The sequence below is a fragment of the Citrus sinensis genome, chromosome 6 (genome assembly GCF_022201045.2).
Source record: "Citrus sinensis cultivar Valencia sweet orange chromosome 6, DVS_A1.0, whole genome shotgun sequence".
NCBI classification, from domain to species: Eukaryota; Viridiplantae; Streptophyta; class Magnoliopsida; order Sapindales; family Rutaceae; genus Citrus; species Citrus sinensis.
In genome coordinates this window covers 14,967,830-14,991,310 of record NC_068561.1, presented here as the reverse complement: position 1 = coordinate 14,991,310, position 23,481 = coordinate 14,967,830, and the positions used below count along the sequence as shown (strand labels likewise).

Here is a 23,481-nt window from a genome sequence, read left to right as displayed (position 1 = left end):
AGCTTCAATAAGATTCTAACAACTCAATCAACCACGTAATCAAACACATTCCAACAAACTGGTGCATAGAGCCATAGAGATAACGATAGAATTATTAATTTCTTTTGTTCATTGTTCGTGGGCATTGTTCCATTGGTGTGTAATTTACTTCACTTTTTTTTTTAAAGTTTTGTTTTCTTTTAATTTTATTTTATTTTTATTTTTTGTTTTTTTTTAAAACTCAAGGGCCAGTCGCCTGAAATACATGGACGGTAGAGAACGTAACTTAAGATTACAGGATAGATTTTCCAAGAACATAAGTTAAAAAAATAATGGACAATACAACACACGTATCATCCCATGACCCGCCCACCCGAGAAGACTTTATACACGTGAATCGGCTGCCGATCACCCGATGGCTGGCGCAGTTTTGTCGTATAATGCAGATGCCGTGGCGAGCTGTTACTGGACCGTCTGTTGAAATTTAATTGCTCTGTTTAGCTTTCTTAATCAATTAATCACCAATGATTACATAACGCCATTATATAAACCAGGTGGCCAGTCACAGCGTCCCTCAATTGCGTGCTCGAGTCGCCTCACCTCTCGCCCACTCGTTATTATTTAAATTTCCGCGAGCAAAAGATAATTTGCTCCCAAAGTTTTAATTTGCAAAACTCTCTTTTCCTTCTTCCTCTCCCCCACACAAAAACACACACATGATGGAATCTTTCCAAGATCATACTCGTGACTTCCTCAAGAACGTCAAGCGTGTTGTTGTTAAGGTAAGCCAACTGCTCACTGCAAAACTTTATGTTAGTTTCTTGCCATACCGATTCACGAAATAAGTAAAATACCGTTAAAAAGTAGTGGTATTTCCTTCACCGGAAAGATGAGGCCCAGTGGTCTAATTAATTTTGATTTTACCCTCTTTCTCTAAGAATTTTACAATTTTGGCGTCCATGAATTTGTAGTTTATTCATTCCGACCCCCATCTAACTAAAATCTCGATTTTTATCGCCCGTTGCACCGAGTACTTGGTGAGACTCTGAGACTCTGTACGTTTTACCATTGGCGAGGAAATGCTGCCACCCATTTAAAGGTGTGGCTATTTGATCATCAGAAAGTACTATTAAACGTATGTATCTTAGCAATATGATAATTCATGGTTGAGGACTTGTTTCATAACTAAATAATATTTATATGTAAATCGAGGTTTATAATACTTAAATAGGTATTTTAAAGATTATGGGATGATCTGAAGTATATCTTAAACTCGGAGATACGTTGAAGATCTGAAGTCTATTTTCACACTAATTCGTTAGAAACTGGTAAACTAAAGAGAGAGCTTGTGCTTTCTTTCTAAAGGTAACGGGAAATAATCAAACCAGTTCCCGATGCCAAGAAAACATGACCCTTCGCACCATTTTCCATTGAAGCAATCTTGAGTCTTTGACCAAACAAAACTTTAGGCGTTTCCTGTGAAAACCCGTGAATAATAGATTTATTAGAAAGATTGTTTATATGGGTGTAGAGAATACAAAGGTTGAAGTATCTAATTAATGAGAGAAGTTGATGGTTATTTGGTATTTTCCAGGGTGTCTAATTGAGTGAAATTTTTATTTTTTTCAAATTTAACAAATTAAGTGTTTTAAAGTATTTTTTTAGGTATAAATAATCTCACCTTCACTTGATTAATATCTTAATCACTTTGACAGTTTGGAAAAAGGTTGTTGGAGAGTAATTGACAATAGTTAATAATGGTGAAAAAAAAATATAAAGAAAGGGGAAAAAAATCATCATAAATGGTAATAACAATCACACAGTTTTGAATGAGCTGTCGAGGAAAGCAATTATTGATGGAAGCTTATTGTGGTAAACATGCAGCGGATAAATACTGATCTCTTAAAATGATATAATAATTATCATGATTTAGAAACTAAATAAACAAATTTATCGGCAATTAGTTGTTGGACAAGTGTCTCAATGTTAACGGTGTATGCTTTCAGATCACGACCCAAAAAAACAAAGAATTGATTTCATTTTCCCTTTTTTTTTTTGACAAAAAGAAATTGTAAATCTGTCGACACTGAATATGACCAAAAATGCTACATGTTCTGTCACGTAGAAGGCCGCCACGTACCCATTTGTGTCTGCGGAAGTGGCTGACAATAATCTTGTCTTTGTTGACCCACTAATCCAATCAGACTAGAGAACAAAAGCCACAAAGCCTCTTACGTTCACGTGATGTGACGTGACCACCATCGTACTTCAAAAAATAATAATCATAAAGATTCCGTGATAAATAAATAAATGATTGATAAAAAGTGCCTTTATTTGTAAAATCGCAACAAATTGACGCGCCTAACCGCCGCCTCGTCTTTGAACTCCTGAGCACGCTCTGAACTCTTTTCAGTTTCAACCTCTTGCCTTTGCTTCTCTCGCTGGCTCGCTCCGAGTTCACTCAGCGTGACTCGCTTTCTTCTTCCGTCAAATGGACTCAACGGACAGTTCCAGAGCTTTCGTCAAGGACGTTAAGCGTCTCGTTGTTAAGGTCTCTTTACTGCCTTCATTTTTCATTTTTTTTTTGGCTTGTCAATGCTTATAGCATCGTGCTAATTTCTACATCTCCCGTTTGAGCGGCGAGCGAGTTTTTTAAAATGGACGCTGATTTTTTTTTTTTTTAAGATTCAGTTATTTATTTTTAAAACAATTTAAATGTGGTGCTTATTCATTGTATAATTAAGAGCAAGCTTGTTATACTTCGAAAAATTTGGTCGATGATATCGTTGTGTTTTATTGCTTCTAATATTTTATCATCTTCATTAGGATCTACCTCCCAGGCTTCAATAATTTTGAATTTTAGATCAGAGTATAAAAGTGCTTAATAATTTTTTTATATAAAAAAATAGAAAGATTCAATTGCTTGTTAGCTTTATTATATGATTCAGAGTGAGGTTTCATTGCTGTGTATAGCATTGGTAAGAACGAATTATAAGTAATCATTAATTCATTTTCTAAGGTTGTAAGATTTTGAAATGATGTGATTTCAAGTGAATTTTGAACTGATTCTTCACATGATTGCTGTGGTTGCTGATCTTTTTTTAAATTCGTTGAAGGTTGGAACAGCTGTGGTTACTCGAAGTGATGGACGATTAGCTTTGGGAAGGCTTGGAGCTCTTTTAGAGCAGGTATGTGTGATCTTTATTTATCTGACGAAGTCTCCGTAGTTTTTTCTGAAATGAACCATAGATTATGACTTAATTTTGTTCTGACGAAGTAACTTTGGAATGATTTGTCTTCAGCTTAAAGAGTTAAATTCTCAAGGCTTTGAGATTATTTTAGTTTCTTCAGGCGCTGTTGGTGTTGGCCGCCAAAGGCTTAGATACAGAAAATTGGTCAATAGCAGGTGCTTCAAGTCTCCTTTTTCTTTAATAAATCAAACTCTTGGAATTACATATTTCATGTCCATTTTCTCCTTGCACATTATATGCTCATCTGTTTTATCATTGAATCTTTTGACAAATGGTAGAAGTTATTTTGGCTAGCTGATTATGAGCAAATAGGGAATTCAGCATATATAAATTCGAATTATTTGGTCATTACAGTGGAAAAAATTTGAGAAATGTAGAATTTGAAAATTGTACATACTGACACGTGAAGACATTTACAGTTGCATTGGCATCTAAAATTTGAGTTAACATCTGCATTACCACATGCATAAATACAAGCTGTTTGTCTCTTAGCATAAATACAAATTCAAGAAATGTTGAATTTGGTATTTTTGGATACACACAAGCAACAAATTTACTTATTCTACTTTAAACGGTACTCTGATTTAAGGTTAGTGACTCAGTGTCAAGGAATATGAAGGCATGAATGCCTGTGGAATGAAATTAATTCTGGTTTTGCAGCTTGGCTGATCTCCAAAAGCCGCAGAATGAGCTTGATGGGAAGGCTTGTGCCGCAGTTGGGCAGAGTAGTCTCATGGCTCTTTATGATACCTTGTTCAGCCAGGTGAAAATATAATACCAACTATCATTTCTAATGCTACTTTCTTGTAACTGCTAATGTCATATCCTTCTTAATGCAGCTTGATGTGACCTCATCCCAACTTCTTGTGACGGATAGTGATTTTAGGGATGAAGATTTCAGAAAGCAACTCTATGACACTGTTCAATCATTGTTAGATTTGAGGGTTATTCCTATTTTTAATGAAAATGACGCAGTTAGTACTAGGAAAGCACCATACGAGGTATCTTGTTCCCTTCTGAATTTAAAATGAAACTTCTTGTGCATTTTTTTTTTATTATAAATTCCTTTTCTTCCCCTTTGGGATTATTGTAATTTCTTTTTCTTCCCTTTTGGGACTAAGGGGTATGCTACTATGTGAAATTTGTCTCTTGATGTATTATTCTTATTCTTATTATTTATTTATATAAAAAAGAAAATAGCAAGTATATCTCTTGATGTAGCATCGCTTATTCAAAGCTTTATAATGAATAACTAGGAGTAAGAAACTCCTTATTAATGTTTTATTTTTACTTTTAAAAGGCTCTTACATGGCTTGGGTCACATTCTAATCTTGGCTAACAATATTGGAATAAATGTATTGTGTATCCATTTTGCACCACATGTCCTTTTGTTTTTAGGAGTGTATTAAATTATGCTCATGCACGTTTCTAAAACACATAGACTTCAAAACATGTTGGTGCTTTGTTAATTCTTCATATCTTTCGTGCAGAACTTAAAACAATCTAGGAACAAAAAAACGTATAAGCGAAAGACAGTGATGTTTTTATTCTCTGACTTCTAGAAACTTGCATGGACCGATGAATTTACTCAACTTGCTGATAAGTTCATTTAGCATGCACATTTATGCATACTATTGGTGTGGTACAGGATGTTTAAAGATGTCTCAAGTGAAAAAAATGGCCAAACATAGAAAGCATGTACAACTGTTGTTGCGCCAAACCACTTGGTCATAACGAAGACACTTCATCAGAGTTATTGTTTATAAAGTTATAAAACCTTGAACCGAATGATAAGAGTGCAAAACTCTTAAATCACACTTACTGTTGTATTACTAGGTGACTCACAAAGACACCTCCTTGGAGAATTATTTGAAACCCTTCAGATCAAGTTTCCTTTGTTTTTATGTATTTGATGCCCTTCTGTTTGTATGAATTGCTCGATTTTTTTAAATTTGACAATATGCCTGTCAGTTTTGATAATAGAAACAATTTTCAGGATTCTTCTGGTATATTTTGGGATAATGACAGTCTGGCAGGATTATTGGCTTTGGAACTAAAAGCTGATCTTCTTGTTCTGTTGAGTGATGTAGAGGGCCTCTATAGTGGTCCTCCAAGTGAGCCAAATTCGAAGCTGATCCATACATATATAAGAGCAAAACACCAAGCAGAAATAACATTTGGAGACAAGTCAAGGGTTGGAAGAGGGGGAATGACTGCTAAGGTCAATGCAGCTTATTGTGCAGCTTGCGCCGGTATCCCTGTTGTTATTACTAGGTATGACTAAAATTAAAATTCTAGATACTAGCTATTGGTTAGTTTCTCAGTTGTCAATCTTAATGCTCTGGATTATCATATTTGGTGGATGATATCGTCATAGATAAGCTAACTCTTCTTTCTACTCTTCTATAAGTGGCTTTGCCATGGACAGCATCATAAAGGTACTTGAAGGAAAGCGTGTTGGGACTCTCTTTCATAGAGATGCACATTTGTGGGTAAAACAAGTTGGGGCCCGTGAGATGGCAGTTGCAGCACGAGAAAGTTCTAGACGGCTTCAGGTGATTTTAGAAGCTCTATATCAGGATCCATTTTTCTCTATACTTTCTGATTTCTGTTTATGCTTTATTAAAACTTTGAATTAGTTAGATTGGCAGAGCTTGAGTATTTATATAAATTATCTGGATTGTAGGCTCTACAATCTCAAGATAGGAGGAAAATTTTGCTCGACGTAGCTGATGCCTTAGAGGCAAATGAAAGCTTGATTAAGGTTGAGAATGAAGCCGATGTAGCTGCTGCACAGGAAGCTGGATATGCGAAATCACTAGTATCACGTTTGGCACTGAAGCCTGGGAAGGCAAGAACTTGTTAATTATAAGAGTTTTTGAATGATGGACAAACTTTTCATCTTTTCAGTTTTTGTATATAATTGTTCCATTAGGCACTGCATTGTTTAATACCAAAACCTGTTTCATATAGCTTTTGGATGAGCTCGTAGTTGTACTTCATTTTGATTATTGTACTTTGCAGATCTCTAGCCTTGCAAAATCTATTCGTATACTTGCAGACATGGAAGAACCCATTGGTCAAATTTTAAAGAGAACAGAGGTTAGGAAACCTTTCAGAAATCTATTTGTTTTTAACCAGTGAATCAAGGATATTTGTGCGAATGCATCTTCTTACGAAAATGATAGCATTTGCTTGCTTTACAGCTTTTGGTTTCAAGTTGAACACTGTTGTATAAAAAATAAACATGGAAGTTTTAGTTGCCGTTTGGACTTATAAAAGTGAAATTGAGCATTTAAGTGCCTCTTTAGTTTGTTCGTTACTCACTTAGACTGTTTGGTAACTGTTCTTGCACCCAGCTTGCGGATGGACTCATCCTGGAGAAAACATCATGTCCTTTGGGCGTCCTCTTGATAGTATTTGAATCTCGACCTGATGCCCTGGTCCAGGTAAGAGAGAGAGTACATATTTTTATGTCCTGAAGTATGCTGAAAAGCTTGTCTTTGAGTTTATTTATTTCTAAGTTGTTTGTGGTAGACTGTAATTATCCTCCCTTGTACTATGTTCGTTCATTGAAAACTTTCGTCATGCCTTTAATTTTTTCTATTATTGGCCGTTCGTCTTTTCAGTGTTAAGTAATTAAAAAATATTTCTGGATTCTATAAGTTGGTTTTCAAGCATATAGCTAAGTTTTCTTCCTATCATTGTGGCATTTTGACCACCTTTTTTTTTTTTTCCCCCAAATGGTTTCGACAGATAGCTTCATTGGCCATTCGGAGTGGAAATGGTCTACTACTGAAAGGAGGAAAAGAAGCTATGCGGTCAAATGCAATCTTGCACAAGGTTTGGTTTGCCGGGTCTGGGCTATGATTTCTTGTACTAAACAATTCAGTCAGTCACTTTATGGTATTTTTTATTTCATTTGTATTGTAGGTCATCACCTCAGCTATCCCAGATACTGTTGGTGAGAAACTTATTGGACTTGTGACTTCCAGGGAAGAGATTCCTGATTTGCTCAAGGTGGAGATTGAATTTTGAAAATTGTTGATTGTTCCTTAATTATGGTGTTTTCTGACAAACTTTTGTTTTGCTGCAGCTTGATGATGTGATAGATCTTGTTATCCCCAGAGGCAGCAATAAGCTGGTTTCTCAAATCAAGGAGTCAACAAAAATTCCTGTACTTGGTCATGCTGGTAAGAGTGGTTTTTTTACTTGTTTGTCATTGTTTACAAACTAAAGTGTTTAGTAAACTCAGCCTTTTCTTTCCAGATGGAATTTGTCATGTTTATGTTGATAAATCGGCTAACCTTGATGTGGCAAAGAACATTGTTATTGATGCGAAGATAGACTATCCTGCAGCCTGCAATGCTATGGTAGTTTTAGTCCACAATTTATGCCATTATTGAGATCTCCCTTCATGTGTACCTATGAGAATATTTGACAGATGTCATCCTGTTTTCGCTATACGTGCACACTGTAACAGGATTATCTCAAAAGCAATTTTTGTCATTGAATTGCCTCATAGCTCTTTTTATCATGTTATTTCCAGGAAACTCTTCTGGTACACAAGGATTTAGCATGCAATGGTGCACTCAATGAGCTTGTTGTAGAACTTCAACATGAAGGTATGCATTGCATTAATTACTTTCACTGTCCTAATTTATATAGGAAAGCGGCACCAAGTTAAACAGCTGGCATGGACTGTTATTTCCTTGGCTGATTGTATTGCAAGATTGTTATTCACAATCAAGAAGCAAAGTGTTTACTGTAGGTGGAGACAAGGGTTGCAACTGGCCAAGGAATTCTACTTTGTGGCAAGTCCAGATGTAAAATAAAATTTGAATACATGAACAGGAACATGAAATGTAAAAATTTGTAAAATCTCTTGGGTGGAAAGTAATGTAGTTATATGTTTTCTGTGGCTGGGGAACATAAGAGCGGCAGTTTCAAAATTGCAGTTTCTTCTGTTGCAGGTGTCGGTTTATTTGGCGGACCAAGAGCAAGTAAATTACTAAAAATTCCTGAGACACGCTTATTCCATCATGAGTACAACTCAATGGTTTGTACGGTTGAAATTGTGGACGATGTGCGTGCTGCTATTGACCATATTCATCAACATGGAAGGCATGTTGAAGATACCATTTTATATTTCTTGGTACTTTTTTTGGAGATGAAGGTTGTGTCATTGTAATTTATTTATTTATTTTTTTCTCCTACTTGCAGTGCCCATACTGATTGCATTGTTGCAGAAGATCAAAAAGTTGCTGAAACATTTTTATGTCAAGTTGACAGGTAAGCTAGTTTTGCACTGCAGATCATGATGTTATAAAACATGATTATGTCATATCTCATTAGCCACAAACTATAAGATCATTGTTGATATACTTTCTGTGATTATCTTTGTTTATAGATATTGTGCACTTAGGAAGCATGTGTATGCCTTTTGCCGAAACCCTAATTGCTGTATTCTCCTATTGAATGGCAATCAGTAACACTGGCAACATTCCTTGTTTGTTCCTACTTTACATGGTATCTCTATAAAAGAAAAGGGGATTCCTTTTCCTGTGAATATATCAAGACATGTTTCTCTTTTTGCCAATTTATCATGAATGTTAAACTACAGCAACAGCCTCCAACTATTGCTATTCTATCACCTCAATAATTCTACAATTCTCTCAGCCTAACACATTGCTTTTCCTTTTCTGATCTCTCCTTCTCCAAGCCAGGATATGGTCAAAGCTCGTCTATTGACACTTGGGCTTTATGACCGTTGAGGCTCCGTAATAACTTATTCCAACACTTTCCTCAATTCTGTTTACAGCAAGAAAACCATAATAAACAAATTAATCGCAGTTGCGAGAGCTACAAAACTCTGTTACAGGTCCTTTCACACACCCCCCACCCCCCCCCCCCCCCCACAAAAAAAAAAAAAAAAATCTTGTGCAGGTACCTTGTAATGGCATAATTAATATTTGGCAAACAAGTTCATATGTAATTCCAACAACTACCGAAGGTCCCTGGTAGTAGGATACTTATGGTAGTGAAGTTGGTTCTGGACTCCCTGAAGATGGTGCCTCAACAAATTCATTTTGAGGACATTTTAAGTCTTCATAATTTTTCAGTTCACTTCGTATCCAAACTGAATTACGGTCATTTCTTTCAAATTTTTTTGGGATTTTGGAAGATTTATTGGTATTTACCATCTCTCTTGAGAAGGATTGCATCAGTTGCTAATCTTCTTCTATTCAATTTCTGCAAATATTTTTCTAAGTAGTGGCACATCGTTGTTGGTAAACTTGCCATGTGGCTTATTTTTCTTGTGTAAACAGTGCTGCAGTATTTCATAATGCAAGTACACGATTCTGTGATGGAGCACGATTTGGACTTGGTGCAGAGGTACATGACCTTCCCGCAGTACTGGTATTGATGTGGATGATTACGTGTTCTCATTTATTATTATTATTTTTTTTTTATGAGTAACAGGTTGGAATAAGCACAAGCAGGATTCATGCTCGCGGTCCAGTCGGAGTTGAAGGATTGCTAACTACTCGATGGTATAGGAATCCTGAGCGTCCCTTCTTCTATAACTTTTTAGTTCTTTTATTTAATGTACGTCAGAATGCCAGATGAATTGTGTATTTACAACAGTGCATAAAACCTGATTTTGCTTCTTCATTGTAAATTTAGGATATTGAGAGGGAATGGACACGTCGTAGATGGTGATCAAGGAGTCGTCTATACCCACAAGAATCTTGCCTTGCAATCCTAGTAACTTATGGTTCTAAACCATGTCATTTGTATAATATTATGCTAGCTGCTTCTGAGACTCTATTTACTTGGTGTATATTTATTGCACTTTGCTGATGTTATTTATTAAGATCTTTAGTTTTATTACTTGGATCTTGCTTGGGGTAGAGCCTCATGTAATAGAAAGTTTCCTCAAGTCAATAATGAAGTTCAGAATTTGAATTGAAGTTTTAAGTTCTACAGATATATACTGACCCCTAACAAGGGAAGAAATCCCACAATAAGGTGAAATCCTTGATCGGAAAAGTACGCTCTATGGCTTATGCTTAGATTGAAAGTATTGCCTTATACAAAATAAATAAATAAAATTGATCTTAAAGGAGGTGGCAATGATCATGTGGATTGTAAACTAGTATAATAAATAAAATTATTTTAAAAATTGTGAATTGAGACTGGAGACTGCTAACCAATCATACCAATAACCAAGAGAGTTGCCAAGGCTGCACCCAAAAAATAAATAAATAAATAAATAAATCTTCCTGAAAAAATTTATAAAAATGGCAATGCACGTATCTTCCTTGATGAGGTTGTTTGCTAAACTAACAAATCATCTCATATTTCCCCATCCCACAGCTCTTCGAGGCTTTTGTAAGGACTTCTGGTTTCATGGACGGCAAAAGTCCCTCGGAGGAGCCTTTGCTGCATCACAGAAAGCATGTTGTACAATATAAATGAGCTTTTCTGCATTTAAACTTGCAGAAGAAATTTGAAACATGGGGTTTGCAAATCAGAGGTTATTTACCTGGTGGATGTTTGAAAATTTCGAAAAGAGCTTTGGCGGAATAGACCAATCGAACAAGTTCAAGTTTTCCTTGATCCTAGACTCATTCACACTCTTCGGAAGGATACTGTGACCACTCTGGAGACCCCAGCGGAGGGCTACTTGCGCTGGTGACTTGTTAAGTTCTCCAGCAATTTCTTGCAATATTGCTTCCTTCAAGATTTCACCCTTCACCCAAGAACCTGGCGATCCCAAAGGAGAATATGCCTGAGAGAAAAATTTACCAATCAGATGACTTTGAATCTCGCATCAATGGATAAATGAAGCTGAAGATCTAAATAAGCAGTGGAAATTCCCTGAAGTTTTACCGTCAAATGAACTCCAGATGACTTGCAATATTCGTGAAGTGCAGGTTGCTGCCAGACAGGATGACACTCCACTTGATTGACAGCAGGCTTCACTTTTGCATATGAACAAAGGTCTTTTAGCTTCTTAGTTGAAAAGTTGCTCACTCCAATTGCTCGCGCCTTGCCAGAATCATACAATTTTTCCATTGCAGCCCATGTTTCAGGAAGACACAAGGGAAGCATGATATCAGGCTCGAATCCTCGCGTTTCAGGTTTTGTCTTAAATGGCCAATGGATCTGTGATTCAAAGGTCACAAAACATTCAAACAAAACACTATCAGAAAAGATGAAAACATCCAAAATTAGTTCTGCTTAAGAAGGGCAACATGTCCCACTTTTTTTTTTTTTTCCTTCCCTTAAAGGCTGACAAACTAAACCTTTAGCTAAATTGTAAGAACCCTGACGTGTAGTGGAGACATACAAGATATAAATCAATGTAGTTGAGTTGCAGATGCTCTAAACTTCTGCTCAGAGCCTTGGGGACATCTTCAGGTGCAAGGTCGCAGCACCTGTAAATTTCAGATTTAAAGCCAGCTGAATCTAAAAGCTCACTACAAGCTAAATGTGATTCTAGGTTAAATATCACCCCTCTATACATTATCAAGTGATCAATAATATATTAATCTAAATTGGCCATTTAGGTGACAGTACAATATTTCATTAGCTATAATAGATGAAACTGGTAAGTAATGAAAGTTTTGTAAAAAAAAAAGGGCACAGGTACCATATTTTAGATGTGATAAAAATCTCATCGCGCTTCACCACGCCTGTTGAAAAGAGTTGTTTCAGCGCTGCACCCACCTGCATTGCATCAAATATAAGAACAAGAAAAAACAGAACACATACATACATTTTACACAACATATGAGGAAAATTTCACCTCTTTTTCATTATCATAAACATGAGCACAATCAATGTGCCTGTAACCAGCCTGCACAACATTAGAACAAATAAAACCTCAATGATTCTTTGAAAAATGAAGTTAACGACATTTAATTGTAGGAAGATAAAATCGTTGAATACATATAAAACTAGAACCTTGACAGCGGCAATGACAGCTTCGCCGACTTCACCTGGAGGAGCTTTCCATGTCCCCAGGCCAACAGAGGGTATTTTAGCCCCAGTGTTGAGCTCAAAATACACAGGGCCATGTTGAGCTTTTTCACTCATATTCTTCCACAGTAATGACCAAAACTATGATGACATACAACATAATGGAAAAGGGTCTTGTTATTACAATGCCGTTAACTCTCGATAACGAACTGATTTTGATAGATTTACACAGTTGAACTCTGTTAAATTATTTTACCTCTGTGACTGTGAGCTCCAATTTGCGATGTTTCTGCTTCAGACTCGGCAACTTGTGGCCAGTAGGCTAACTCTTAAGCAATTTCAATTGTATTGATCTCTGCTTATGTGGATACTGTTAATTGCGATTTGCATAGATATTCTCGGCAATAGATTAGGATCTTCGCTTGCCTCGATAAAATTTCAAGTATACATTTTTAGGAAGTACAGTTCCATGTGAATTAATTCTGCGGTCCTATTTGGTGTTATTGGTTAGACAGCTACAATAATAAAACTGTTCGTAAATTCTAATTTTGTAAATTATAAGATAAAGTAGATTTTTACCTCACACTTATCTATAATACTTTTACTATCTTTTATAAAATTGTTGTTTAAAAATCACATCTACAACGCACTATCAACTTTATTTTACAACCAAGGTTGGTAAAATTTGACACGATCTGAATGCCTGACATGAAAATGATATAAATAAATGGGTATAATCATCAAATTTGACACAATTATTAAATATGCTGCGTCCGGGTCTTATAACACGATTATATTTTTTATTCTAAATTAATTTATAAATTCTTATTATCAAAACTCAAATATTAGACATGCTTCTCTCTTTTTATTTTTTTATTTTTGAAAGAATGAACATATACCAATTGTTTCATTTATTGAATTTTATATACATTTAGAACTTTAATAGTGTAAGTCTGTAAAATATTGAAAAACATGTATATTTTATTGTATTGATATATAGTATTATTTAGTATTTACATTATATATATATATATTGACACGAGCATGACCATTTTGTCAGCTCTATTCATAACTATACCATTCTCTTAAAAATCATAATTTCTCAATACCAAACAGTGTTTTTATTGAAAACTCTATTGAGAAAATGGTTAATTACAGATTGAGTTCGAGTGGAAGTCCAAATTTTATTTATTTCAATAATTATCCACACGCTTAAAATTAAAAAAAAAATACCCCTTAATGTTCTTTGTTTTTACTTTTCCAAACTAAAAAACTAATAACTAAATTTTTCATTTCAAAAAAAATTGCGAAAATAATACTTTCGAGTTGCAATAATAAATGTCCAACTGTTAATTTTTTTTTTTTTAAAAGAATTATTCCAAGGATGCATCTTATTCAGATTTCAAGACGGTGTCGTGATTTCAGCAAACGAAGGTCTCAAAGAAACGATTAAAAACTAGAGAGGCACAGAAAGAAATGAATTCATCAATACGCAAGTGAGGCTTGTAAAACGTAATTAAGCAGCCAAAGAAAAAAAAATCTAATAATCAAAACATTTATGTGACACTGTTTGATTTTGAACTATCTCCCCCTGCCTAACAGAGTAGGGGTTCAATTAAAGTACACTTGAATGGTAAAAGTACTGGAACAAATGCATAGCAGTACCTAAAACATAAACTTATCCCCACTCACAAAAGAGTCATGGGTTCATAATGAATTCACTTTTCAATAAATTTCTTGAGGTTCTTCAACCAACCCAAGTACTCTTTGCTGTCTTTGTTTATCATGTACTCCTGCAAGAAGTTTGTTGTGCTGGCTTTGATACCTCTTATCTCCAGATATTTGTGGAAAGCTTTTTGCAAGTTTTCATCCAAATCACTGAAAAGAAATGATAAAAAAATCAGAACATGAATTAAAGCATTTGAAGTTATGAGAAATTCAGGAAGCAGATCATATTATGGAAAGCTTACCCAAAGTCAGGCCCTTCATATGCAAGCTGATCATCAGAAGCTTCGGGCTGCTTCACTGACAAGCTATCAATTGAAATTTCATCCGAAAAAGCAGTTACACCAAATTCCAGGCACGTACCGTTCTTTTTCGATATACTCACAACCAAAGGAATGCTAGTACGGTTATCAGCCCCCTCGTCTTCATTGCCATCACCTTCTTCTTCCTCAATATCATCAGGATTAGGCATGTCAACTTCCACTTTGATAATTTCATCTCCGTACTCTCTTGTTAGTAATATGGTCCTTTCTCCAGGATTGTCTTGAATTTTAAAAGGAAACTCGTCCGGAATTTCATCTGCCTGTTCAAGTATCAGAAGACGAGAGTAAAATAAGATCAAAATGGTAACAGGTAGTATATTTCATCAGCAACATGACTTAAAGAAAGAGACAACGATCATCATCCCACCATAAAAAAGAGTTGCACACGCGCAAATATAAATGAGAGTTACAAAGAAAAGGAAAGCACAGACATCTGTTTGCATTTTCATATTTCGTTGCACTAACTTGGAAGAAATTTACCTGGATCCGATCAAACTATCAAATGATTCAATGAACTTTACCAAAAAATAAACCTCTACATTTCAAGACATCAAAAATTTCCTACAAATGATTCAATGAACCAATGTAATCTTCATACAGCGGCACCACCGCCCATCTCTTCTTAATGCCAACTACTAATTAAATCATCACAAATACTACAATTCAAACAACTAATCAATTCATCAAATTCACATGCTCAGACTACGGCGTATAAAATTTGAAATACAGCTTCTAGAAACACATCAGTAATCTGATATTATACAGTGACTTAGAAGTTAATTAACACCAAACACATTAAAAGCAAAGAAATTTCAAGAGAACATTAAAAAATGGAACCTTTTTCTGGGATCCCAGAAAGGGGAAAAAAATTTGACAATTACTACAACAGAAGTAAATGGGCAGAGAAAAAATGTAAAGAAGTGAAAGCAAGCACTGACGGTGGGTTGCTCCGCGCAATCAATCTCAGATTCAATTACTCTGATCAGGTTCTCGTCAGAGCTCGGCTTCGTGGAGAATCGTTGAATAAGCGGAATGAAAGTTCTCCGGCTGAGAGTGGTCTTCTCGACTCTGAGAACGGCGGAGACTGCGCTGCGGAAGGTTCTTTGAGAACCAACGGCGCGGATTGCGCAAGGAAGTACGGAGGAGGAAGCTCTGCGAAGCATCAAGTTGAGTGCCATTTTTCTGCAAAATTTTTTAGGTTTGAAGTTGAGGGTTTTGGGAGATGATGCTAGGGTTTTGCAGCGAGGGTTTTAGGCTTTTTAAATTAGTATTTTTTTTTAAATCAGTCACGTGATAGGAAGGGTTTTGACTTTTGGGTTTTGTGTTGTTCATTATATTTTTACTTAACATTGGGCTAATGGGCCGAGGAAAGTTGTCTGGTGCGGATGGCTATAGGGCCTACTAGTTTTTTGACTTAATAATTAGTGGTAGTATACACAATCAATCAATTACGTCCTTTTTATTTTTATTTTTTGGGTTTCTATGATACCGATTTTTTTTTAATTTTCAGGACGTCATTAGAAATAGAAAAATTATGATGCTATAATTAAATTTACAGCATCAATGTCCTGATAAACATAAATTTTATAAATTATACATAAAATTAGTAAATAAAAAATAAAACAAGTAAATTGATATAATTATGGTAAATTGGTGTTCTAAAACTACAAAAAAAATTATATCAATTATATAAATTAATATTAAACATCATTAAACAAAAAATAGTTTATTCATTTAATTTAATTAGATAAAGAAAAAAGTCACTTATCAATTCAGAATATAAAAAAAATTGAAAACAATTGGAACAAGTTTTATAGAATTTGTTTAACTATAAATTCTATACATATTCTAGACATTCATAATTCTTTTTTTCATTTCCTATCGTAGTATTGTTTACTACACAGGTTAATTAAGGAAAATTATTTTTCTTGATATGGACCAAGCTTATTTTCATATATTACTAGACATATATGATATATCAATAAAATTATATATATTTTTATGTTTTATAGATACTTCATGTAATTTTAATTTTGCTTTCTACTTGTACTTAAAGATTATTTGGGGTTACGGTCAAAGAGGTTTAGAAGGATGCAAAATAACTTATTTTAGAAGCAACTTTAAATTCATGAAAAGAATAGTTCTTCAAAATCCTATTTTGACAATAAATTTTATCTTTAATAAAATTTCACATGTATCATCACATATATAACATAAAACCAAAACTATTATTATTCAATTTAGAAACAAAATCAGAAAATTTATAAGGTAATCATTATTTTAATGAGTTTTTATTTTTCATTTGTAAGTTATTATTTTTTTTTCAACAATTCTTATACTAATTTACTTGTTTTATTTTCTATTTACAAGTTTTATATTCTATTTGCATAATTTATATTTTATTTTACACTTAATAGTAATTTACAAATTTTATAGTACATATGTAAATTTTTGTTTTGTTTACCAATATTGCTCCAATTTATAACTCCTATATTAATTTACTTGTTTTACCTTTCATTTACAAGTCTTTATATTTTATTTACTTAATTCATGTTTTTATTTTACATTTGTTGTTAATTTACAAGTTTTATATTACATATGTAAATTTTTATTTTGTAAGTTCGACTGTGAAAGAAATAAATCATGAGATTATGAAAATATTACTAGTTGTTATTATATGTCATTTTGTAACTCTCTAGTACTAAGATTTTTTTTTTTTTTTTCAAAAAAGTAATCAAGTTCATCTCACCTCGTGCAACGGTTCCTTCCTCTTTCCGCCACATGCCGCAACTCTAAATCTCTGGTCGCTGTGTGTAGTACTACCAAACATCAACACAGTGCACATTATACTGCAAACCTCACGCCACCGTGTGACAACAGCCCAAAATCCTTACGCCGCGGCACTAGAGTTTAATAATTTTAGGTGAATTAACTGAAGGATTAAGATTTGGCATTTCCCTCAGTTGGGTTTTAGGATTAGCATTTTTCAATTTAGTTTCCCTAGAATTGATATATTTAGTTTTGGTAATTTTTGTTTATGCATTACAAAAAATTGTTGATAATCATGGAAATTATTTTGTTTTTTTTTAATCTGTTGAAATGAGTTTTAACCGCAACTATGGTAATTTTAAGTAAATAATTTTTAACTGTCAATTTGTCTTTTAACCATAGATGCAAATGTTTTTAGGATGAAATGGTATTTTTATTTGTAAAAGTCAATCATCCATTAAAGCTAACATATTCTATTGATTTTTTAGGGACTTGATGTTTTTTTTTTTTTTTGATATAAAAGGGAGCCAAACAAGGCTAAACCGAGAGAAAACACGGGAAAGCATTCCCGTACATGTCGTGAAATAAGCAATTAACAACACCACTAGGAAGGTTGTGAAGGAAATGGAAGCCAAGAGGTTGCCTTATTGCTAAATTTGCCAGAAAATCCGTTGCAAAGTTTGCTTCACGATAAATATGGCTAATGCACACATGCCATTATCGGTTGATGAGCCTTCTAATACTTTGAATCACTGAAGAAAAATTATTAGGGCTATTGCTCGTGTCTGCAAGTAGATCAATGATGCACTTGCTGTCAACTTCAACCAACAAAGACCGAATACCCACCTTCCAAGCCAGGTCAAGACCATAAAATAAACCCCAAAGTTCAGCATTGGTAACCGAACTAATTCCAATATTCGCACAGAATCCAGCAATCCACTTCCCATTGGCATTTCTTATCAACCCACCTGTAGCTGCCATATTCATCTTTTTACAGGCCCCATCAGTATTCAATTTGAAAACATTTTCAGGGGGTGGTTTCCATCTAAAGTATTTAACCATTTTTTAAGCTCCAGGCTTGATCAAAGCCATCATGGTTTTATGAGAATTTTCAGCTCTGGTCATAATATCTAAAGTGATGTTCTGATTGCTCCTCTGCACATTCTTAAACAGAGCTTGGTTCCTCCAAAACCACAACCACCAGATTGCTGTGCCAAAAATTACCGCCCAGTCAACTCCATTACAATCATAACAGTTCGGCTTTAGATTAGTAATAATCCAATCCTCTAAGTTTGAAGAGAAAAAACTTCCTCGTAATCTACACGGGACTATATCTAACCAAATACGTTTAGCCGCCACACAATCTCTAAGGGCATGAAGGGAGTCTTCCACACAAACTTTGCATCTCTCACATTGATTTTCTGTCAAAATGTGTCTTCTAGCAAGCTCAGCTTTGGTCTTTAACTTGTTTTGAATAGCCAACCATAGGAAGGTTTTAACACTTTGTGGCCCTTTCCAGCTCCAAATAAGTTCCCATCTTGGCCCAATATGACTGGAGGCTCTGTTTGAAATATTTTGATAGGCTGATTTCACTGTAAAATTACCCTTAGTCGAGAAGCCCCAAAATATGTGGTCCATACCACCCTCGACACAAGGTGGCATAATGGCCGCAATAGCAAGCACTAAGCTGTGAGGAAGATAATTACTGAAAGTAACCTAATTCCATTACCCATGATCGTTCACATAATCCCTAATCGAGTTTTCCAGCATATTACTCAGCACTGGCCTCACAACATAATCCTTCAAACTGACAATTTGCCTAACCCAACAATCTTTCTAAAACCGAACTTTTGACCCATCTCCAACTTGCCAACAAATCCCTTGCAAAACTTTATGCCAAACCGTACCCACTGCACGCCACACATAAGAACCATATTTTGTAGGTAGCTCTGTGGGGAGGTTATCATTCTCAACTCCGTATTTAGAGCATAACATTTTAATCCACAGGCTAGTAGGAGACACAATAATATTCCACCCAATCTTCATCAAAAGCGCCTCATTGATGTGGCGAAGATTTTTTAAGCCAAGCCCTCATACCATTTTAGGTTGACAAATTCTTTCCCAACTAGCCATGGCCATGCTATTCCTCTCGCTATTCCCACTCCATATAAATCGGCGAGAAATGTGATTGATTTTTTCTTGAGTGCCTCGCGGAATCATTCTGGCTTGCATAGAGTAAATTGGCAAGGCTTGGATTACTGCTTGAGTAAGGGTCAGCCTTCCAGCAAAAGAGAGATGCTTCGCATTCCATCCTGAGAGCCGTTTGTCCACCCGATCTAGCACTTCTTGATAGGTTTTATTGGTCACCCGACCATGAAGAAGCGGCATGCCCAGGTACTTCCCCAAGTTTTTGGAGGTTGAAAACCCACTTAGCTCACTAAATTTCTTTGACACAGTAGGTGCCACATTTTTTGAGAAATACAATCTAGTTTTTTCTGTGCTAACTTTTCCCCCTGACATGTTGCAGAAATTCTTTAAAGCTTTAATCACCACCTTCGCCTGATCAGCGGAGGCTTCTGCAAGGAGAAGAAGGTCGTCAGCGAAGAAAAGATTGGTGAGGGGTATACCATTCTTGGACAGCCTGATGGGTTTCCATCGTTCCTGCTGCACTTCTCGATTAATGATACGACTAAGTCTTTCAATACAGAGCACAAAAATGTAAGGAGAGATCGGATCCCCCTGTCGAATCCCTCTTGAAGTCTTAAAGGATTCGGTCAGCTTTCCATTCCAAAGAATTTGCATGGAGCCGGATGTGATGCACTCCATTATGATTCGTATAAAGTTTTTATGAAGACCCACAAAAGCCAAAGTCTCCTTGATAAACTCCCAACTTAATTTTTCATACGCTTTTTCCAAGTCTACTTTGATAGCCATGAAGCCTCGTTTACCCGTCTTCCGTCTCATACTGTGAATGACCTCCTGGGTGCTAATAATATTTTCGGTGATGTGCCTCCCTGGAACAAAGCTGGTTTGATGTGGACCTACAAGATCAGAGAGAAAGTTTTTTAATCTATTAGCTATTATCTTAGTGATCGTTTTGTACATAATTGTGCAAAGACTAATAGGCCGGAAAGAATTTAAGCTAGTTGGATTGTCAATTTTAGGAATAAGAACAATTAAAATCTTCAAAAAGTCTTCAGGCACTGTCTCTCCATTGAAAACAGCTTTAATTTGCTTGCACACCAACTTGCCCACCACCTCCCATTGAGCTTGGTAAAAAATTGCGTGCAAGCCATCACTTCCCGGTGCCTTTAACGGTTTCATGCTAAAAATAGTGTCACGAATTTCCTTGTCATCCACAGGTTTTTCCATGGCATGGTTCCTCCCTGTATCAATGCAAGGAAAATCATTAGGAGTATAATAGCTATCAATAGAATTATTATCAGCCGTGTATAACTTGGTGAAAAAATTAATAGCATGAGCCTTAAGATCATCCTCGTCCGAAATCCACTGGCCCCTATCATCTTTCATCCAGACAATTTGGTTATGTCTTCTCCTCGTCATTGTCTTCTGGTGAAAAAAGGAAGTATTTTTGTCTCCAAACTGGATCCAATCGCAACGAGATTTCTGAAGCCACAAAAGTTCTTCTTGATTAAGAATGTCGTTGAGCTCCTTGCTGAGCTGAGTCTCCAGCTTTAACAGATTATCTGAATGGTGACTCTCTAGAGCTTTTTGGATTCCATTAAGTCTAGCTAAGATATTCTTTTTTCGCTTAAAAATATTTCCAAACTCATTCTTGTTCCAATGGTCAATTTTTCCAGTAAACTCCTTTACCGAAACATTATAATCCACATCCTTCTTCCACACCTAAGAAACAAAATTCAAAAATCGCTTATCAGTAAGCCAAGAAGCAAGGAATCTAAATGGTTTCAACCCTCTGTTTCCAGTGCTCTCATTATTCAGACTAAGGAGGATAGGCCGATGGTCAGACCCCAATCTTGGTAAATGAAAGACTCGCGCCTTATTAAAAGTGTTGAACCACTTATCATTGCAAATGGCTCTATCCAAGCGTTTATAAAGCAAGCCCCTGTTCCAAGTAAACTTTGGTCCCGTATAATGGAGGTCACAGATGCCGTGTTTGTGGAACCATTCTTGAAATTTTTTACAAGGCTGGCTACGATTATTAGTGCTTCTTTTGCTCTCTGAGATTGAAAGAATGGCATTGAAGTCACCAGCTAACATCCATGGCTCTTGAATAGTCTCAGCCAAATAATTTAAATCATGCCAAAGAGAGTTTTGGAGGGAAGGAACTGGGCTAGCATAAATCGTTGTTACCCAAATAATTAACCCTCTTGTATCCGACACTTGGAGGTGAATATATTGCTTATGGTTAATGAGGATGGTGACGTCTAATCCCGCTTTCCATAGAAGCCAAATTCCACCTGAGAAACCAGCCGCCTCCACTCGATGGGAGTGATCATACCCACTATAACGAATAAAGTCATCCGCTTTCACTCCACTAATTCGAGGTTCACAAAGAGCCACAAGTTGAGGTTTATGATTTTGAGTAAACATCTTGAAAATTCGTCTAAAGGACTGCGAGGCCGCCCCCTGGCAATTCCAAAACAAAAAGGACAGATTCATTATATAAAAAAAGGAAAAGAGAGACCGACTTACTCCAAAGGCTCAAAGCCTTGCTGATTAATATCCATATTATCCGCCTTAACAAAAAATTGAGACTCTTCTGAGGTTTCAGACTCGTCCTCCTCTGATTCCTCTATATACTCACTGTCTGATGAGTCCTCCCCCATCTGTTCCATGTCTCTATTTCCTCTATCAAGAGGCTTCTCATTTGGATTTGGTTTAGGAGGAATCGACAGGGGTGCCTGAAAGTTCTCATTTTCAAGCTTGTTTTTGGAAATAATTGCTGAATGATATTTGGGATCCAGAGACGTTGGGATTAAAGTTGGTTCAAAATGATGGGTTCTGGATAACTTAGACTTGTTTCTTGAGATATTTTTTTCCATGGCCTCTAGGGGGTGTTGATTTGATGAGCTGGGATCACTTGTGTGGGGGGGAGGTCTAGTGTGTAATTTACGTGATGGTGTGGGTGCAGTGTGTTCAGGTGTGTCAGCCTTCTTATTGCTTGTCACGGGTTTTCCTTTGCTCCCATACAACTTCGTTTGGGTGGGTCCTTTAGAGTCACGTGATATCATCTTGTCCTTGTCTTTGGTCGGATCAACGGTCTTCTTGTGGTTGTCCATGGTGGTAGTCTCGTTTGAACACATCCAGCATCATTGTCTAATCCACTTTCCTGATGTAAGACACCGAATCTGGAACCTGTCCTCTGTTTCCCAAAGCTATTTTGATGAGGCTCCTTTGCATATGTTCTTCCCTTATTTCCTCTATAGTTTCCTCTCCTAGCCACGATCATCCAAGGGCCAAATTTTGGATTGTCCGGATTAACTGCCATCGTCGAGACCTCGGACTTTGCGTTGGTAGGTTCACCTGGAGCCATAACAGCCGTCTTTTCCCCTCTATTTTCCAAAATCAAATTATTCGGGGAAGAGGAAGATATGTGTCCATACTTTCCACATCCAAAGCATATTGTTAGAAGTGCTTCATATTCAATCCTTTGGATTCTTCCATCCAGTAAAAATTGAGAGATTAAAGGGCTTCCAAGGGATACTTCAACTGCAATACGGGCAAACTTCCCTCTCGTCACCAATTCCGTATTATAATCAATTTTGATAACCTTTCCAATGACATGTCCCAACATTCTAATGATTTTTTTATGGTAATAGTGCAGAGGCATACCTAGAAGCCTTATCCATGCCGTGATTTTTTCAATCTTTTCATTCGAGCTGTCGAAATGAGGCAACCATAGCTGGACAGTCAAGTAATGCCCCGCCACAAGCCATGGCCCTTGTGTAAGAACAAAGTTAGCATCGTCTTCCTTCCTGAACTTAACGAGAAAATATCCATTATCCAAATCTATAACAGAGTATTCTCCAATATTAGGCCACAAGATTTCCAGCCGTGAGCAAAGCGCTTTGTATCCAATCATGCGACCAAGGAGTTTTACCACCACAGTGGATTGCCATGGTTTTATGAGTTGCTCATGGACTTTTTGTGAAAAAGAAATCGAAGGTAAATAGCCTTCCTGTTCAATGACCACATCCTCCTTTTCGATTTCGATGTCTTTTTCCCTCCCCATGAAATCTTCTCTACTGTTTTCAGCATCGATCATCCCCCTTTGTTGTTCCATTAGCTTATCTCGAAATGATAGCATAGATGGGTTATCTCCATCCTCCCCTTGTGCTCTGAATTTGGTTTTCTTAGTCGATCTATCATCCTCAAAGGGAGGGGGGCTGTTCTTGTCGAGAGAGTTTTCGGTTGAGAGCATTCTCAACGGCTAGTTTCGAATTTTTTTTTGTTAGGACAAG

General features: G+C 36.1%; 3 protein-coding genes across 4 annotated transcripts; 1 reads left to right on the top strand and 2 right to left on the bottom strand.

Annotated features, from left to right (window-relative positions):
• The first annotated feature begins 555 nt into the window (after positions 1-555).
• Positions 556-10,204, top strand: LOC102619471 (delta-1-pyrroline-5-carboxylate synthase-like). 2 transcript variants are annotated; one of them, XM_006493522.4, is made up of 21 exons: positions 595-761; positions 2,393-2,530; positions 3,096-3,167; positions 3,282-3,385; positions 3,891-3,993; positions 4,070-4,231; positions 5,227-5,504; positions 5,641-5,785; positions 5,917-6,081; positions 6,255-6,332; positions 6,590-6,679; positions 6,987-7,073; positions 7,164-7,250; positions 7,327-7,423; positions 7,500-7,603; positions 7,780-7,855; positions 8,204-8,354; positions 8,454-8,522; positions 9,560-9,626; positions 9,714-9,784; positions 9,918-10,204. In XM_006493522.4, the coding sequence occupies exons 2-21, from the start codon at positions 2,471-2,473 to the stop codon at positions 9,997-9,999; spliced, it is 2,148 nt and encodes a 715-aa protein (XP_006493585.1). In that variant the 5' UTR covers positions 595-761; positions 2,393-2,470; the 3' UTR covers positions 10,000-10,204. The 2 variants fall into 2 exon arrangements, with proteins under 2 accessions (XP_006493584.1, XP_006493585.1); XM_006493521.3 differs by lacking the exon at positions 2,393-2,530 and having other exon boundaries at positions 556-761.
• Positions 10,033-12,694, bottom strand: LOC102619186 (NADPH-dependent aldo-keto reductase, chloroplastic). Its single transcript, XM_006493520.4, has 8 exons — positions 12,475-12,694; positions 12,204-12,359; positions 12,046-12,096; positions 11,890-11,966; positions 11,587-11,674; positions 11,127-11,402; positions 10,780-11,025; positions 10,033-10,676 (listed from the first exon to the last, which is right to left on the bottom strand). The coding sequence occupies exons 2-8, from the start codon at positions 12,333-12,335 to the stop codon at positions 10,590-10,592; spliced, it is 957 nt and encodes a 318-aa protein (XP_006493583.1). The 5' UTR covers positions 12,336-12,359; positions 12,475-12,694; the 3' UTR covers positions 10,033-10,589.
• Positions 12,695-13,734: 1,040 nt separating this feature from the next.
• LOC102618890 (uncharacterized protein At2g39795, mitochondrial-like) lies at positions 13,735-15,558 on the bottom strand. The gene is made up of 3 exons (XM_006493519.3): positions 15,205-15,558; positions 14,189-14,526; positions 13,735-14,096 (listed from the first exon to the last, which is right to left on the bottom strand). The coding sequence occupies exons 1-3, from the start codon at positions 15,442-15,444 to the stop codon at positions 13,937-13,939; spliced, it is 738 nt and encodes a 245-aa protein (XP_006493582.1). The 5' UTR covers positions 15,445-15,558; the 3' UTR covers positions 13,735-13,936.
• Positions 15,559-23,481: the final 7,923 nt, after the last annotated feature.

What these genes read in the sequence shown, in the direction of transcription:
- LOC102619471 (XM_006493521.3), top strand. Translation starts at nt 696, where the DNA reads ATGATGGAATCTTTCCAAGATCATACTCGTGACTTCCTCAAGAACGTC. An exon ending in TTTTTATGTCAAGTTGACAG is followed by an intron (nt 8,523 to 9,559) that starts GTAAGCTAGTTT and finishes TTGTGTAAACAG; the next exon opens with TGCTGCAGTATTTCATAATG. An exon ending in GGATTGCTAACTACTCGATG is followed by an intron (nt 9,785 to 9,917) that starts GTATAGGAATCC and finishes TTGTAAATTTAG; the next exon opens with GATATTGAGAGGGAATGGAC.
- LOC102619186 (XM_006493520.4), bottom strand. Translation starts at nt 12,335, where the DNA reads ATGAGTGAAAAAGCTCAACATGGCCCTGTGTATTTTGAGCTCAACACT. An exon ending in TTTATCACATCTAAAATATG is followed by an intron (nt 11,675 to 11,889) that starts GTACCTGTGCCC and finishes TGAAATTTACAG; the next exon opens with GTGCTGCGACCTTGCACCTG. An exon ending in ACTACATTGATTTATATCTT is followed by an intron (nt 11,403 to 11,586) that starts GTATGTCTCCAC and finishes TTTGAATCACAG; the next exon opens with ATCCATTGGCCATTTAAGAC.
- LOC102618890 (XM_006493519.3), bottom strand. Translation starts at nt 15,444, where the DNA reads ATGGCACTCAACTTGATGCTTCGCAGAGCTTCCTCCTCCGTACTTCCT. An exon ending in ATTGCGCGGAGCAACCCACC is followed by an intron (nt 14,527 to 15,204) that starts GTCAGTGCTTGC and finishes ATACTTGAACAG; the next exon opens with GCAGATGAAATTCCGGACGA. An exon ending in TATGAAGGGCCTGACTTTGG is followed by an intron (nt 14,097 to 14,188) that starts GTAAGCTTTCCA and finishes ATTTCTTTTCAG; the next exon opens with TGATTTGGATGAAAACTTGC.